The sequence below is a fragment of the Drosophila gunungcola genome (assembly GCF_025200985.1).
Source record: "Drosophila gunungcola strain Sukarami chromosome 2R unlocalized genomic scaffold, Dgunungcola_SK_2 000013F, whole genome shotgun sequence".
NCBI lineage: Eukaryota > Metazoa > Arthropoda > Insecta > Diptera > Drosophilidae > Drosophila > Drosophila gunungcola.
The window spans coordinates 567,898-585,942 of record NW_026453171.1 but is presented as its reverse complement, the minus strand read 5'-3'; the positions used below and the strand labels follow the sequence as shown (position 1 = coordinate 585,942).

Sequence of the window (18,045 nt, the reverse complement as noted above, 5' to 3'; positions counted from 1 at the left end):
AATACACATATCTAGAATTTATTTTAAAAATTACTTAAATACAAAAAAATTGTTGCCTTTGTTTTTCTATTATTTACTGAAGTGCAGCCACTTGGATGGATTTTTCAGACAAATATTTAAATTGTTTCCCGCTGTTCATATATTTCGATACAGTTTATATATATGCCAAGAAAGAAATACATTTTTATATTTCTATTCTTTAGCAATTTGTTTTCTTTAATTCTTCATCTGTTGTTCTTTTTAAATATAAATATTTTGAATAAATGACACCTGTTGATAAACGGTTGCTTGTTTGTTATTTTATTTTTAAATTATTTATAACAAAACTGTGAGGCTGCTGAACAGGTAGCGGAAAATAAAATTTATTTATTTGTTTATTTTCATTTTTTTAATACGACATTATTATCGCACGCTTTCTATACAGAACCCGGCTTAGAATTATAGCAAACAAAAAATTTTGAAAAGCGAAACAAAGTCTTTGTGCTTTTTAGAAATTATTTCAGCTTTTTCGAATCTCTCAGTTTGTTACATTTGCTTGTAAATGTATTCAAAAAATTAAAAAATAAGTATGAACAAGAGGATAAGAAGTGGGTATAGAAACACACGGTCATGGCTATATCAACTCGTCTAGTCAAACTGATTAAAAATATACATATATACTTTGAAATGTATCCTTCACTGCGTTACAAGCTTCTGACCAATTTTATAATACACTCCGCAAGGGTATAAAAAGTATAAAATCAAACTATTCAATCTTTGCCCTTCTTGGTAAGTATAAAAGAAAAAACGTATCTGATACATGAACTAGTTCTATATTATTTTTATATATTTTGTGTGCCAAAAAGTATTTAAATGTAGGCGCTGACTATCGGTATTCTAACCGATATATGCAAGGACGGTCACACACCTGGGTACGCAGTGTTGCGAAACGCGAGAACTGTAGCCTGCGAGCATTGCCCAACACGACGGTGTTCTAATTGGTGCACTAACATATGTACATATAAACTATCAAATTGGCCATCGTTTAGCTCGGAAAATGGAAGAAAATGAGACCCGGCCAGAGGCCACAGACCCCACGGAACTGGCCAACGGTAAGGCAGCCTGTTGCTGCGCGGGGAAAGCCCTTCACTAACCCTAAACTCCATCGACAGGGACAGGTGAGGTTGACGCCACAAGCCAGCACAAATTCAGTCACCTGCAGAACGAGATGCGCAAAATGCAGAACGAGTTCAACACACAGCGGGCCAAGATGCGGGAGCTGTACATGCAGAAGGAGGCGGAGGTCAGCCAGAGCCAGCTGGAGCGCAGGCAGCTGCAAGCGGAGTTGGACGAGCTGAAGACACACCTGATGGTGGCGGACCTCAAGTCCGAGAACGAGCTGCAGCTGAAGGACCTCAAGGCGCAGGAGGAAATCTCCTCGCTGCAACAGCTGGTGCAGGACACCATCGAGGAGTCGTCGCACTACAAAAGCGAGCTGGAACGCCTCAAGCTGGAGCTGATCAAGTACCAGCAGATTCAGCATCAGACGCAAACGCTAGCTCAGCAACCGCAATCTGGCGGCATAGCGCCCCAAGTGCTGAATCAGGTCAAAAAGACGCTGGGCTCTGTGCGCAAACTGGGCACCGACTCACTGAACAGCAGCTTTCAGCAGGAAGAGGATACCCGTTCGTCGAGCAAGGGCAGTGGCAAACAATACGTAAGTTTCTCGTACTGATCTTTCAGTGGTCTAACGCATGCTCCTCTTACAGGCCTCCGAGGAGGCGGAAATGATGCACTCCATCGTCGAGCAGCTGCAGGAGGAGATGAAGGCCCTAAAGGTAAAGCTGCGCGAACAGGACGAGCAACTGCAGGCCAAGTCACCGGCGGATGCATCCGCCCTGCACAAGTCGACGTCCATGGATGTGGCCGAGGGTTCCTGTGAGGCCTGCAGCTTGGCAGAGAAGAAGGCCGAAGAGCTGAATGCACACCTCAGCAAGCAACAAAAGCAGGTGGATCTTTTGCAGAAGCAGCTTGTGGAATCGCGCGAAACCCTGGCCAAAGAGGCCGCGCTGCGAAAGGATCTGGAGGACCAGTGGCAGGAGAAGCGTGAAGCCCACAAGAGCGAAGTACAAAGCCTGCGCGATCAGGCCAAAACCAATGAGCAGCGACTGCTGGACATGCAGCAGGCGTTCCTCGAGACCAAGGACGAGGTGATAAAGCAGATACAGCGCGTCACCGACGACCGGGAGCGCGTCAACAAGCAGCTGGAGACGCTGCAGGCCGACAACGACTTCCTGTCCGGTCGCTATCTGGCCACTTCCGAGGAGATCGACAACCAGTACATCAACCTGCCCAACACGGTCGTCGAGCTGCAGGAGCTAATGCTGCGACAGCAAAACGAGCTGATTCAGGCACGCGTTAGCAGCGAGTACGAGCGGCAGAAGTGCACCAGCACTGAGGATGAGATTCAGATCTTGCGGGCCCAACTGGAGGAGAGCAACAACGAGCGACGGGCGTACAAGCGCAAAATGCAACTAGATATTAAGTCACTGCAGTAAGTAAAAGCCTCTGTTGATTGAAGTGTAAGCCGTGGCTCATGTAAGAACTGATTACTTAGGGACCGGGTTACGGAGCATTTGGTCACGGTGCAGGCGTACGAGACGACGAAAACTCAATTGGAGCGCAAAGAGGCTGAGCTCAACAAACAGCTGTCCGAGTGCCGCGTTGAAATCATTGAACTTCAAGAGACCAATGTAAGTAAAGACCTTGAAATATCAGATACGGCGCCAACTAGAACCCTTTGCAGGAAAAGTACGCCAAAACAAACTCGGATTACAAGACGAAGATAAAAACCCTGCAGGAGGAGCTGTCCACCATGGAAACAGTGCAAAAGGATTTCGTCAAACTATCTCAAACACTTCAGGTGAGTGCGATATAAAAATATGGTTTATTCACTTAAATATTTACATTGTGTTGTCATAGATGTCGTTGGAGGAGCTGCGGCATGCCGATACGGAGGTTCGCTGGCAGGACGACGATGACGTGAACAACTGCCCCACGTGCAACGCCTATTTCACGGTCATGGTGCGCAAGATCCATTGCCGGCACTGCGGCCACATCTACTGCGATAAGTGTCTAACGAAAACGGTGCCATCTGGGCCACGAAAGCGAGTGGCCCGAGTCTGTGATATCTGTCACACGCTGCTCACGCCAAACACCGCTCCCTACTTCAGTCAGGGACAGCCGCCGCAGCAGCAGCCAGGACAGCAGCAGCAGTCCAACTAGGCGGCCGGGCTCCAAGCCCACGTTATGTTTATTATGTAGGAGCTACGATTACGATTAGTTGGTATTTCCTTGAACTCTATTGCTCTGTTTTTGTGCTCCGATAGAACGATGTTACGATTCGGTGTTAAAAACCTTTCAATGCCACAGTAGGTCGAGTCATTTCCTTTTCCCATATGCTAATGTCTAATTTCCAATTTTGCCGTACCTTCTTTGTGCTCTGTATAACGTAAGCGATGAGTTGTCTATGTTAGCTTATGTCGTAGGTAAGTTTTCACAATTGAATTGAACTCAAATCAAATATACAAATAAAAACAGATAATGTTTGTTGTTTGTCATCACACATCTTTACTTGAACCAACTTTGCCTGCAAGAGAGGGAGCAGTTAAAAATGTTATGTATTTAAAGACGAGTCATGCAACAAGTGGTTTGTGTTCTTGTTTTTTTTTATTTGAAAATACTAAAAAGAGTTTGTAAATTTTTGTTAACAATTGTATTTGTGTCTTCATTTGGTTGCGAGGAGCTAGGATTGGTATAGGTATTTGCTAAATATTAAAACATACTAACAATTTTGGGCATGCCCATATAAATTCAGTATATACAACTCTCACTTCAACTACCAAATAATGTTAAACTAATACTGCAATCTCCGCATTCAACAAAAATCATGAACAATAACAGACACTACACACACACACACACACTCGGGGAATCACGTTACTTGGGAAGCAATTACGGGTTGTTTTGGCACAGGTTGTCTGCGGAAGAGATAGAAAGATTAGATGGCAATTAGCCTGTCTGGGGAAACGGATTTCGATCTAATTTCCCTTACCTCACCATAGAACACGACCTGCTATCAGAGCCACTACAGTAACAGCTGCCACGCCCACAACGCTCATCACACTTATAGCTGGATTGGGAGAAAAGAGAATAACCAGATCAGTACATTAAGCTATTAATGGGTAATTTAAAAGCATAGGAAACTGCCATCGTGGATTTGGTTTTATACATATTTTAGGCGGGTTAGTTAGCTGGTCAGTTTCATTAAAGTTTCGTATTCATGCATGCTAGATATAGATAGGCCAGAATTGAGTGTGTGGTTAAGTTTTTAAAGCCGGTATAGTCTATAGAAAGTAATATCTGATGGACAAATACCATGGATCAGTCTGTTATAGGTAGTGTTTGCTGGATCTGGTGCTGGATTGTTACACTTAACATTGCCTTGACATTCACAAACAAAAAAAATCAACCAAATACAATGACCCAATTGGACACTTACGCGTGAATCCTCAACTTGGTCGCGACGCTCGGACTGCTTTGAGACATATAAATGTTCTTTTCGATTTTTGCTTGAATTTGGACAAGTCACACGAATGTGCAAACGTGGACTGGACGTGGATTATATGGAAAACAGACAGTACAGAGATGCTCGATGGATGGCGGACCTCGGATCCTGATTCCTGGCGGTGCTGTGATTGCGGTGCTCTGGTTCGTAGTGCTTGACCCGGGATTTCGATAGTTCGCGATACAGATATAGGTTATGGACAGCGGCGTATGTAGGGATAGATATTGCGGAGAGAGAGAGCATTGTCTTAGCCTAAGAATGAGCAATTTATGAGCGCTTCTGGATGGATGCTTAACAAATATCTAAATACAATTTATTCAAAAAAGCTTTGGCTTTGAGCCTGTGGTGATGTCTGATGTCTGACGATGATGTCTGATGGATAGCGTTGTGGCCTGGCTACAGATTCATTCTATTGCGGCTCATCACCTGATGCACCGCCTCCCGCGCCCGTCGAAATATCGCGCCCGTGCTTGCTTAGCCACTCGATGATCACGCCGTTGGACCAGCCGAAACCCGTCTGCACTTCATACTCGCCACCTGTGCCATGTCCTCCGAAAACTTCGGCATTGTACTGCAAATAGAGGACGTGACAGGGGTTAGGAACAACAAATTTTGAACCAAAAACATTTACACTTATTAAAGATTTTTTAAACCATTAAAATAAGATTTTATAGTAACTTTTGTTTTTGTGTTTAACTCCAAGAATTGAAGCTTCTCTTGAACTAAAAAAATTGAATTGCTGAGATACCATTGTAAAACCCACTTGTTAATGTTTTTTAATTATAAATATTTTAATCTGCGCATATTACTTTAAGCTGTATTGTATTTCTTGGGAATAGACAATATATATATGAGTAAATTGTTTTAAGCTTTGAATATGACAAGAAAACCGTAATTTAATTTAAAGAATCGAGTGAAGTTTCTAAAATTCGCAAATACTACGAGCTAGAAAATAGTCAAATTATATTTAAAAAGGATGTCACTTGAACTTACCTTCTCGTACATATCAAAATTGTCGGTATAAGCCTTGAAGTTTGACTTCACCCAGCGGGTGGCCCACTTCTTGGACATGTTCTTGGCCTCGGGAGTGTTCAGGTTGTTTAGACCCTCGACCACGATGTACTGCATCGGCGCCCACACATTGGGAAAGTCCCACTGCTCTCCGGGAGTGGCTAACGTATTGGGAACTCCGCCAGGATATGTGTCCAGCTTGTTCTTCTCAATGTAGGCCATAATTTTAGCCGAGATCTTTTCCGTATCGGAAATGTTGAAGGCCTTAGCCCACAGCGGCGAGAGATTGGTGGATACAAAGTAGTTGCGCGGCTTTTCGTTCTTCATATCGTAGTCCAGCCAGCATCCGACCTCCTCGTTCCACAGCACTTCCTGGATGCCCTTTAATTTGAAGAGCATATCAACATTTAAATTAGTGATATGTTTTTTTGCAAGTCACGTAATTCATTACTAATACTTTTATGCTGTTTATTGTGATTATATGAGATGACACTTAGTCATACATAGGAATGATCGTCGGTGACAGACGTAATTGCCATAATTTTCAGAGAAATTATCAAATGACAAAAATTTTTTAATAATATAATAATTTAACATTTCAATAATATGGTTTACATCATCCCCTTTCAAAATTATTGCGTTTATAAATTGCGCTTGACAAAATGAAAGTTTTTTTAGCACACAGCTGATTTTCAAATATTACTTTATAGGATTAAAGAATTTATACCACTCATCACCATTGTTTAGACTTGTCCGTCCAAAAGAAACGATCTCGGGAACCATAAGAATTTTAAGTATTAGATTTTCCCAAAGTTTTAAAGCTACATGTTGAATAAAGCATGGGTAGCTGGTATCAAATGATCGGGTAAACGGGTCATTAAACCAACTGAGGTTCACTTACCAGTAAAAGCTTCTCGGCCTTGTTCTCGTACTCGATCACCTTTTTGGTGTTGCCGGCCTTGGAGTGGAATTCGGCTATCATTTTGGCGTTCCAGTACAGATAGGCGTTCAGGTCGACGGGCACAATGGAGGTGGTACTTAGGTTGGTCAGATTTCCTTCGTTGGTGCCATTCTCAGAGATGAACCAGCGTGTGCTAAAGTCCATTCCCGATTCAGCCGCGGCCTTCAGCTCGGTGTAGAGACGCTCCTTGTCGTCGTTTGAGTCGAATTTAGCAGCGCTCTTAAAGTCTTCACTGTAGGACTCTGGTCGCGGACCCGATGAGGAATCGCGGTAGACGCACAGGCTGTGATTCTTGACCTCCACCGTGTGGTTATTCACAAAGTACTCGAACTCGTGCTCCAAATCCTCCAAGGCATTAATGGCGAACAGGTCATCGTTGGTGAACTCCACATATGACTTGACCATTCCGGTCAGAAGTGGCGGCTGGGAGCGACCATGGTAGTAGACTCGTCCGCCGTTCGGGATGAAACCGATCCTGTTCACGATAGACAGGAAGTTCTCAATCATGCCGCGGGCAGTGTTGTACATCTCGCTGTAGAGCAGTCCCCTGATGATCCAGTAGGAGTCCCAGTAGTAGAACTCAATGAAACGACCTCCGGGTATAATCACTGGATTGGGCACCGGGATGATCGAGTAGTGCTGCGGGTTCTTCTTCACATCGTCCTTCATTTTGCGGCCCAGTTTCTTCCAAATGTTATTCAGTTCCATGCCCCACTGCTTAAGGTCTGGGTCAGAAACAAGATCGAGGAACTTGGGATTCTCCTTCCAGTCCGTGGGCTCCCACGTTTCTAGTTCGGTGCCTTTGACTCCAAAGTATTCCTGCAAAATGGTTGGCACTCTTCATTTTCAACCTGCGGAATTACTGCAGATTTAAGGCTACTTACATCGACGAATATTTTCAGGTCGTCCCTGCTGGGCGTATTGTTTTTGGCCTCCATCATTGCATTAAAGTCGGCAAGGGTCTTGTCGGGCGAATTCTTAAGTGTCATGTCCACAAACGTCTTTGAGTCCGAGAACAATGGAGGTGAAGCCATTTGGATAGTGTGCAATAGATTGCCATAGCAGTAGATTTCACTGGAAAAGAAGCAAATTAAAAATTCAATATTTTGGATTTGCCCGTTTGACAAATAAACTTAGATTTAAAAATGCTTCCCAGTACTGGAAGTACTATTTCTATGCCACAATCTTAAGCTCTAATATCTGAATAAATATGTATCTCTTAAATGAACTTGAATCTTAGTAAGCTACTGATTTTATATGTATTTTATTCTTTAAAAAAGGGAATTTTTTGAAAGTTTACAAAATTGTTTTCCAGTCTGCGCCGAAAAAACCCGGATGACGATTACGTAAGTTAAAGCATAAAAAATCGCCTTATAGTACACACACTGAAGGCACTAATTAGTGCAAACAATTCACGAGCTAAATGGCAATAAAACGCTACAGCCCGAGAATCCAGGTGGTGCTGCTTAGCTGAACACCTGTCTAAAGCATCGATGAATCGTATCTCTTGATCGGATACGGCTTAAGCTAATGCACGAATGGCCAACACGTCACGTTTATGGCACTGGTAAAGGAAAGCACTCAAGCTGAAAACTTGGCAAGACTTTGCATACATGAACGCTCCAGGCCCATCGATTAAAAACGATCAGAGTCCGGAAGTCTGCGAAAACTTACCAACTTGCGAACGGGTCCAATGTGTCCTCGTGAGCGACAATGGCGTTATCGCTGTCTATGTCGAGATCTGGGGAACCGTAGGACTTTGCCTGCGCCACAGCTGCCAGGCAACTCCAGCTCACGAGGAGCAGTTTCACATTCGCTAATTTTAACATAGCACTTGATGAAATCCCTATCACTTATTTGCTGCTAATTATATAAATATATTTTTCAATCTGCTGGGATGACAATACAAGTTGTTGCGTGACTGAGGGGTATATCCTTTCGCGTACAGGATATGCTCGCGATCCCTGAATTCGATCTGAGCACAAGCACAACCAGCGCCAGTCACCGCAAGAATACTTCTAACTGTTTCGTTGGATTCCGTTTTTATAAGACCAAATTAATCAACAAATACAAATACGACGTATAGAGCGCGACGACGAGCGATCGGCCCACGAGCGTTCGTCGGGTGGGGCAAGGTGAGATCTGGAGTCAAGTCGTCGGAGCTGATCCGATGGGGCGAAGTGGTGGGGTTGGCTGGGTCGTTCGATCGACGGTCGCGCTTTGGGGGCGCGTTCAGTCTATTTTTAAAATCGTCAAAGTGGCCCCCACCGTATTTGTCGGGTTCACTGGCTAAAAGTCTCGTGAACATATAGTCATTCATCGCGTACTGGCTAACTGGATCAGTCTATTCGTATCTGTTCGAGCTGCTTTGGTAATTGCCTAGTGTTTCACCGTGGCAAAGGGCAGGAGATGGGGTTTTTGGCACACCCATAAGATTTGCATATGGCAAACTGACGGTTGAATATTCATTATGATATGGTAGAGCCTTGAAATATTCATAATAAGCTATACTTATTAAATACTTTCCCATCCGACACCCGCATCAGTTGATGGATGTATGCTCGTATATTTTAAATAATACATTTGCCTTGTTTTGTTGTACAAGGTGCCACCGTAATGCCAAGGTATTTCTGATAAGAAGCAATTTTGGGGATTTTAGGCCTAGTTTTAATGCTAATTAGCAATGTTCCACTTGTGATAAAAAGTGAAAAACTGTGCTAAATATTCTTGTAATTCAAGTAACCATTTATCCAGAAAATTAATTAAGGTGGCCTGATAGCCTAAGAATTTGCATTGTAATGCGGAGTTAAAGTTAATCGTACTGGGTCAGATTTAAAGTCACCCAAGAAAAACTATAAATGTTACATTTGGCCTGCGATTTATTTATACCCATCAAGTTGATATATTTTTAAGTTTATATTTAGAGTGGGTTATGTGTTAGTGACACGTGTCTGGCCCCAAATAATGGACCGGAATTGCGCCGTTTCGCATGAATGTCGCTTTGCGTAGTTTACGTTTAACGAGTCTTAATTGAACTGATTTGCTGAGTAAGGATTGCTTTTAAGATATTAACAAATGGACATATATGCAATCGAGACTCAAATTTAAAGCGCAAAAAGATTGTTATGGGCTTGGATATAAAAATAACAAAATATATTGCTAAAAGTAATCGGTCCTATTTTTCATCTTTCTTTGCAAATCTGTAAAGCACAGTAAGTTTATGTAGGGTATTGCACAATATATCTTATGGAACATTAAGCAACATCAAGTGTATGATGAATTACTTTTATCGGGGATCATCGCAGTGCGATGATATAACACCAGCTACACATATCATCTATGGCTCGGGAAACAAAGGAAATCCAACTAAACGGAACAATTGTGCAATTTAAATTGAGCCTTACGGTAGTGAGAATTAGATATCGAGAATATCATTGTTGTGCCTTCTGTGACGACAGCAACTAGCAGGTGCGACTAAATCATTGACTTGGCACGTCACAAGCAGTTAACATTTTTATGATTTCATTATCAAGGCGATTCAGCATTTAAAGTTAGACCTGCTTCGATCGAAGGTAGATCGTAGATTGTTTAGTTTGCTGCAGCTCTTTAAGACACAATCTATCCAACATACAGACTTTTTTTTTAAAGTTTTCCGCCCTGCTCTAGGTCAACATGCTAAATCAATATTTGTACGAACGTAGGGGTCTTTTTTGAACAATAACTCAGAAAACCGTGGATGACAAATAGCTGGCACAACAGTTGGTTTGGGGTACGTGCTAAGCGTTTCCAAATAGTAAACAATTGACATAAAAACATGATTGTATCTACAATGTTGCTTGTTTTAAATTCCCCTGACGGGGACTTCCGATTCCGCATAGCACGGAATCGCACAACTCCAACTCAATTCCATATAAATCATAAGAATGCAGCAAGACCCTCCAAAAGATGATCTCAGAATTATGGAATAACTATTATTTAAACATTTAAACATTTTAAAGCGCGTGAGCAAAATAATTAAAAAATCTTCAATAGCCGTTCACACTCTCACCATTCAACTAGGTTATTTTGCTTGTGACTTTATAAAACGTTTATATAGATCTTTGTTATAATCGTCATTGTCGTCATCGGTGCAGGCGATAAGTGCCTCAGGTGACGTCTTTGTTTGAATACAATAGCCGAACGCGCTTTACAACTCTGTCGATTTCGATTTCTGAACTCCGCTCAAAAACAAAACTTTGCCAAAATCATTCAAGGACAATATTTATCATTATGTGGGGCATTCAACGCGTTCGTATAATTGCCGTTTAAGTTAATCGCTGTGCTAGCTTTAATAAAGCACGGTCCGTTTGATGGCTAAACGAAATATTTCAAACAAATACCTTGTGCGTTCAGTATGACATGTTTAAGCACAAGAGGAAAAAGAAGAAACACATACAAAAACTGGAAATATCACTAAGAAGCCTGCATCAGGCTCAATTAACTTGTTTTAGATTCGGTGCGTTCTGTTTTGATTAACGGTTCAAATACCAATGCAAAGACCTTCAAAATGTTAAATGTTAAACCTTTATACGACTCAAGGTTTCCTTTTTAGATTTGGGAAAAAACTAGCCCATATCATAATTACTGGTAATTACATTAAGGATATTTAATGGCTTAAGATCTGTATCTTAACTAAACAAGAGCTTTTTGGCCTAGTAACATAATACAATACTTGAGAGCCTTTAATATTGAGTGGACAATAAAGGTTTATCGATTGAATCAAGGCATTGAACTTAATCTGATAGATTACTAAAGCTTGAGTACTTATTAAATATTCTTTATCAAGAGAATTGTTTATTGCATTGATGTAGAAAATAGATTGTGAAATAATCCCCTCAAGAGAGGTGGTTGATTAAATTTTCTCTTGAAGTACTGCGCCATTCAAGGCTCCTTATCGCTCTGTAAATGTACCATTAAGTAATGCCTTCAATTCAATGCCACCAATCTTCTATTTGGCCAAGTTCAGGGATACTGTAAAATTACTGATTATTTAGTTGAGTAGTCAGAAGCTTCAAGTAAATGTAGACACATTCGTCAACCAACAAAAAAAAATATAATTGTTATAGATATCTATATCGATATGATTGAACAGGCTTTACAGCAGCAGGTTCATCTTCCAGTCTGACTGGATCAGCTTTTTGCACTGCACAATATAAATTTTTAAGACGCAAATATTTTTTATAAAATAAAAAAGTAGATTTGACAGTGGAAAAACGAGAACCGAAAAAATTACACTAGCCGAGCGTTTATATTTTATTCAGTATAAGATGCTGTCCGTCCGTCTGTTTGAGTGTTAAGTACCCGGGGACCACAGATCACTGACACCGCAAGTCGGTGTGTAAAAATAACGCGACTCGGCGTTTGTATCGCGATTAAGCTCAGGGAAAATATCAGCAAATATCAGGGAAAATGTCAGCAGCAGCCACAACAATTTGTATTGAAAATTATAATTTAATTGCTTTTGTATATTCAGCTTGCGGTTTCTGTTTTTTTTGCTGGCTGGGAGATCCATAGCAATTTAAATACACTAAATTACAATTGTTTTTTGTTTTTTTGCGCTTTCAAATTAAATTCCAGTATGTTTTCGCATTTCTCACACTTTTATTATTGGCAATTAGCCAGGTTCTGTACGAGTTTTTATAATTCGCTCACTATCTCAATTGTGCACCTGATTATAAGTATATGCCTGGATTATATATACTCTCAGGTTCTAATCAAAAACTGTGCTCGACAGCGCTTCGCCGATGTTGAGCGATTGAAGGCAAAAATCCGACTGCTTTAACCCAAGTGCTGGAGATTTAAATTTTATAAGATCTGACCAGAATAGAGTTTTCAACGTTCTCTTGGGGAGATGAAGCTTTAGCGGATTGTACTGGAAATGTTTTTGGAGGAACCAAGTAGACTTGCGTTTTCTGATTGTCTTATTAGTTAATTAGTTAATAAATAATAATTAAATGAAGCGTGAACTGTCAGCTCATCTTATTGAGTGACTGACAGTCAATATAAAGAAATTATGTATGTGGTTAATCACTTGCAAATAATAAGCGAGGAAATCGTAAATTATTTCCTTAAAAATCTCAAAAACGGAGCGATAAGATAGAATTTCAATAATTGCTGTTGTATGTTAGACCGATTAATGAATGATTTATCACAATGATTGCTGACACAAATGGTAATAAATTATTTTTGATTGGGCAAATATTGTTTACTAAGAAGATAGAAAGGAAATTGGCTTTTTAATGTATAACGAATCGCAACTATTCTACTGTACTAATATATGGGTTTCGGAGTGTAAATTAATAAGTAAGTATAATTTAATATAGGAGTTCAAAAACAATAATTTGTTTTCTAAACTCAAATTAAGGTTTTTCCTCTGATACCGCTTTTTCCTTCTTAAAGTTGCATTGATCATAGCATTTTATACTTTTAGTCATTGGTCTTGAAATGACCGGTTTTATGATTCAATGGGATCAGCATTTCCCAGCTCAAATGAAAAAATTTTATTAAAAATAATATTAGTTAATTATTTTAATCTGCTCAGTAACCAAAAACAAATGTTTCATTAAAAATATTAAAGTGACAACATTTCCGTTGGATGTGACTGGATGTCAGAAAGTTATGACAAATTTAGCTATAAATAATAAAGTTAGGTTAAAAAATAAAACTACTTAATTGGATTATCAATTTAACACCAAGGGAATGTAAATTAGGTTTGACTCTGATCTTTTTAAAACCGAACGGCTTTAATTTTTATAACTTTACACTATAGAAAAGGGTAATCAAACTTTGAACCAGAAAACAAAAACCTTTTTTTTGTTTGGGCTAGACAAGATCAGGTGACTCAGTTACACCCCTAAACGTAAAACGTGGGTACAATGAACGTACTCTAGCTATCCCGTTCATTTAATCAGTTGCAGCCCAACTGGCCTCACCTGAGCCTGCGATGATTGGTGCATCTCCTAATCGCAAATTGATTTGATTTTTTCAAAGAGCAATGGAGACCCTGCAAGTGGGGCAAACGCAACAGACACTTGATAATATGCATGGCAGGCTGTGAATGTTCGCAGTTCACGATTAATACTGTTCTAGTGGGGATCTTTCTGAAAATTATGCCTTGTCACTGTCTGTTATTGTCTGAGTTGATAAGAAAAGATGCTGATAATGGATTAATTGTGATTTAACGTTTTATTCTCCCTTACTCTCTACGAGAGATCCGTAAACGTGACTGTCGATATTGCTTAACAGCTGGTTACTATTAGATCTTAACGGGTAAGCCGTTCAATATTACGTATACGGCGTGGACACACCACCAAGCTGCGACCAATCGCAAATTAGCGCTAAACGGAACACGGGGTTTCCATAAAAATATGAACTGCGTTCGTGACAAACCACAGCTGGTGAGATAGATTAAACATTTGCTTCGCATTTGTCTCTGTCTAAAAACAATCTGTTAATACTTATAGTTATCTAGTAAATAACTAATATGCATACTTACAATAATTTAAAACGCTGCGGTTTTTTTAACGAACATAAATAAGCTAAAGTTCTAGCATCGCTCATTATTTATGACAGTTTCTGGTATAGACATGACATTTCCAGATTAGAGTCTCTGTATTTTTTTTCATTTAATAGAAATTTGTGTTGTACAAAAAAAAAAAAAAACAAAAAAAAAACTTTTATATAAAAACTTGACATGTTACATGTTATGTTACCTTACATGAAATTAAAGTTCGATTCAAATGTGGCTCCGTTGTCATATATGGCTGTCCTTTAGAATAAAACCATTAGCCCCAATACAATTAAGTTAAGTAATAGTTAACACTCGTATTGTATATGTATCGTAATTTCAGAGAGCGTTGTTATTTTGCATATATATTTTCAATCATATTTTAAAGCTAAGCTTTAAAGGATCTAACCAAATAAGTAAAACAAATTAAATTGTGTTGCACTTGAGTGGACATTTTCATAAATTACGGGATGCCCTTTCTTTTCTTTTGTATTAATTAATTAATAATAATAAACAATAAATGTTTATCATATTTAAAAGGAGTCATTTATGCTCTATTAATTGTAAAGACACAAAACTTTACCACTATTTCAATTCTACAGAGAGTTACAGTACACAGAACGCTAAAAGTTGTGAACCTAAAAGTATGCAATATATTTTTTCATACCCCAAAAGTATTCTCCAAAAAAGGAATAAGTGGCTAACAGACAATAAACCATAATCAAAAGGAGGGGCTCGTTGTTACTGATTGATAAGCGTCCACGGCGAACTGATAACAGATGGTAATGGTTAATATTCTTGTACCGGCAAGTGTGTCCTTGGGCTAGTACAACTTACAATGCTAGCACTTTTTGTAATGTAAGTAACTGGCACCTGTTGCAGTTTTCGCCCAATAAATTTCAAAGGTGCTTCGACACAAGGTCGTATGTGACTTGATTTGTGACACGTGCTTAACTGGTGCTACTTGTACATGTAATTAGCTTTTCATTACATTGGCAAATGCGCTTTGGCACGAAAAATCTAACATTTTTTCTGCGTTTAGTTTTTATGATTAGTTAAGGCTGTGGTGGTTTAATATCAACGGTATGAGAACATGTAAACTCTATTCAGTGACACTTGTGAAAACAGAGCCTAAACAAAACAAAAGCGAAAAATTACCGAAGCGCTAATGACAAGGCGGAATATGTATACACTTATAATACACGTTAAAGTGTTAAATAACAAGATTACCAATTTATTAAATAAAATTCAGCACTGAGATAAGAAATTTTTTTGATAGTACATTAAATGAAGTGGTCTAATATTTATTTTTTGATTTTGAATAAAAACTACCTTTTTGAAAATTATTTTTTGTTATTCTTTTTCAAACTTTATTATTAAATTAGAGAAAAGCTTGTAAGGCAGTGACCTACTGATAATACGGTTCTATAGCCATTATTCGCATAGTGTAAAAAAAAAGATTCTTGAAACTTTTCGAATCGAAGTCTTTCTTATTTTAAGTTCAAAAATCTTGCCGATCGAAAGACCAGAATTTGTTGAATATGATAAGCTCTGCATAAAAAATCGTTTCTTGCCCAGGTTCTTGGCATCTAAATATTTACCAAGCCTAATGATTTTGGAATTAAATTTTCTAAAATTAAATAATATCTTATTATCCTTTAAATATTAAGATCATTTTTTGCCATAGACCTAAGGAGTTTTTTCTGTATTAACGAAATTTTAGAAAATACATAATACAAGACCAATTATATTCTTGATCATTAAGAGTTCCCGTGGAAACAATTTTTTTAAATCAAAGCGCTAATACTAATTGCAGAAATACTATCATGATACAAAAAAAAAAGTCGTTTTGGCTCGCCGGCAGATTTGCAAACGTATACGTGCGTGAGAAGAGATAAAAGAAAACAAAACCGAATAAAACAGTGGCACTGGCACAGAATGGCAAAATAGCGGTGGTCTAAAATAAAACTATTTACTAAACGTGGCTATATATACGGCTTTGGCACTTGGGCGAGACATTGCCAGATATCTGGCGGGCAGAAAAGTGAAAGCGGGTATGAGTATCTAGACAACAGATGTCTTCAGTTGGCTAGCGCAGTGCACATTCTGCAGTCTTATGCAATGCGGGTTCGACGTGCAGTCTGAATCGATCAAAACTATTTAAGCAAACTCACCCGTTTCCGTTCATTTTGTGATTGCTGGAGGAACCTGCTGGAGTGGCCATCTTGCGGCTAAGAAAGTTACTCCCTGGTGTCGCGATATGTTTTGAGTATCTCGCAAGGCCGCCGGCGGAAGGCACAGATTTTAATTTAGCTAAAATGGTTTGTTTATTTTTGCCCCTTGTTTATCACTTCAATATGCGTTGTTTGCATTTATCACTCGGTTCGATCACTGCCGTCCTTTTAGCTGTTTAGCGTAACTTTGTTCAATTGCCTTTGAGCAGCGCCACGAGACTAATCACGACCGTGCAACTTGCGGTTGTTAAATAGTTTTTGCTCAGCGAATTTCGCGCTTTTTCGCTCTGCCGATTGGGTTCACGTTTACGCTCTTGTTCTCACGTTGTAAAACTTGGATAGCAACGAACCAGAGAACGACCGGACTGTACACAATTATCGGCGAGATATACACTGTCAGTTAATGGGCGTACTCAACCTAAAACATGAACCTCAATTCTTAAGACATAACCTAACCCTATATAGCCCAAGAAAATGTATGATTCATATACACAAAAACATATTTACGTATGTACCGTTTTGAATCACTAGAATGAATGTGTAAATTATAAGATAATTTATGTAATGATTAAGGTTTGTTTTAAAAACATCAACAGTAAACAAAACTAGATGACGTAAAATTTGACAAAATTCTCCCAATATTAGTGATTCATTTTATATTTGCACTACTCATAAAATCATAGTAGTTAGAGGTTCAATAATTTCAATAATTTTTGCCAGTGTAAAATGACAGCTGATGGCGAACGTGCTTGTGAAAAAAAATGAGAGCGAGTAGTGTTGGTTTCTCTTGCTGTGATAAAAGTCCGCTCCCTCAAAATACAAAGCTGGGAAAGAGAAATTTACCAGATCGTTTTATGCGTGTGTGACGTGCGTCAGACGGTACTTTTTCTCTATCCATCGCCTCTCCCTCGCTTTTACACTCTACACACATACATACTTCCCCTTTTTTCCGAACTTTGTCCACACTTTTCTAGCTCTCTTACCTCTGTTTTTCGCAACACCCCCTTATATTCCTAAAATGCAATTTGCAAATGCACTTTAAAAGTGACGTGTTGACAGTAAAAACGGCGACAGACCAAAACAAAATGTTTAGGAAGCTAACATAAACATAACGTTTGTCGCATTTTTGAGTCATTCCCAAGGTGCCCTTGCCAATTATCGAAGGAGGAGACTGTCTGCCTCCCTTTTTTGCCAGACAAACCGGTTCCGAAATTATGCCAGTCTAAGTCTATAGACTCTTTAGTGACTGCCAAGTTTCGCCCAAACACCAGCACGTTTTCATCTCAAAATACCAACGACCTTCGACTGTGACCTTTGGGCAACCACTCGAACACACACACACGTACACCTTTATACGAAAGCAAAAGAGAGACAAAAGATAACTTATCAGAACAACAGGCCAACAACTCCATTATCGAACGGGAGTTGCATTAATCACCAGGATAAATATAAATATCAAAAGGTTCCGAAGTCAAATCAATCGGAATAAGTGGCCAATCACGATCAGTTACCTTTTTTATTTAATGTTTTGATCGTAAGAGTAAATTAAAACCAGTTTTTTTTACATTTAACGGAAATATACATACATACATACATGTTTGTATAAAAACGTAAAACTCATATTGGACTACAAGTACTGAGGGCTCGTCAAGCACACAGACAGTATTACCTACACAAATATAGGTTT

At 39.3% G+C, this 18,045-nt stretch overlaps 2 protein-coding genes across 13 annotated transcripts; one reads left to right on the top strand and one right to left on the bottom strand.

Moving 5' to 3' along the window:
* Nucleotides 1-930: 930 nt before the first annotated feature.
* Nucleotides 931-3,583, top strand: LOC128256072 (rab GTPase-binding effector protein 1). The gene is made up of 6 exons (XM_052986126.1): nucleotides 931-1,091; nucleotides 1,152-1,696; nucleotides 1,749-2,533; nucleotides 2,597-2,732; nucleotides 2,786-2,902; nucleotides 2,962-3,583. Exons 1-6 carry the CDS (start codon nucleotides 1,037-1,039, stop codon nucleotides 3,262-3,264), a joined length of 1,941 nt encoding a protein of 646 aa, XP_052842086.1. The 5' UTR covers nucleotides 931-1,036; the 3' UTR covers nucleotides 3,265-3,583.
* Nucleotides 3,488-16,784, bottom strand: LOC128256074 (trehalase). 12 transcript variants are annotated; one of them, XM_052986132.1, is made up of 8 exons: nucleotides 12,286-12,387; nucleotides 8,253-8,441; nucleotides 7,463-7,652; nucleotides 6,519-7,397; nucleotides 5,600-5,998; nucleotides 5,033-5,177; nucleotides 4,099-4,171; nucleotides 3,488-3,628 (listed from the first exon to the last, which is right to left on the bottom strand). In XM_052986132.1, the coding sequence occupies exons 2-8, from the start codon at nucleotides 8,405-8,407 to the stop codon at nucleotides 3,610-3,612; spliced, it is 1,860 nt and encodes a 619-aa protein (XP_052842092.1). In that variant the 5' UTR covers nucleotides 8,408-8,441; nucleotides 12,286-12,387; the 3' UTR covers nucleotides 3,488-3,609. The 12 variants fall into 12 exon arrangements, 9 of the variants coding, with proteins under 9 accessions (XP_052842092.1, XP_052842093.1, XP_052842087.1 ...); XM_052986133.1 differs by having other exon boundaries at nucleotides 8,253-8,438; nucleotides 12,286-12,384; XM_052986127.1 differs by having other exon boundaries at nucleotides 8,253-8,438; nucleotides 12,215-12,371.
* Nucleotides 16,785-18,045: the final 1,261 nt, after the last annotated feature.

Excerpts from the sequence above, each read along its gene's own strand:
- LOC128256072 (XM_052986126.1), top strand. The coding sequence starts at position 1,037 with ATGGAAGAAAATGAGACCCGGCCAGAGGCCACAGACCCCACGGAACTG. Across the intron at positions 1,697-1,748 it reads AGGGCAGTGGCAAACAATAC|GCCTCCGAGGAGGCGGAAAT; the intron begins GTAAGTTTCTCG and ends CTCCTCTTACAG. Across the intron at positions 2,733-2,785 it reads TTGAACTTCAAGAGACCAAT|GAAAAGTACGCCAAAACAAA; the intron begins GTAAGTAAAGAC and ends AACCCTTTGCAG.
- LOC128256074 (XM_052986132.1), bottom strand. The coding sequence starts at position 8,407 with ATGTTAAAATTAGCGAATGTGAAACTGCTCCTCGTGAGCTGGAGTTGC. Across the intron at positions 7,653-8,252 it reads TTGGACCCGTTCGCAAGTTG|TGAAATCTACTGCTATGGCA; the intron begins GTAAGTTTTCGC and ends CTTCTTTTCCAG. Across the intron at positions 5,999-6,518 it reads AGGCCGAGAAGCTTTTACTG|GGCATCCAGGAAGTGCTGTG; the intron begins GTAAGTGAACCT and ends TTCAAATTAAAG.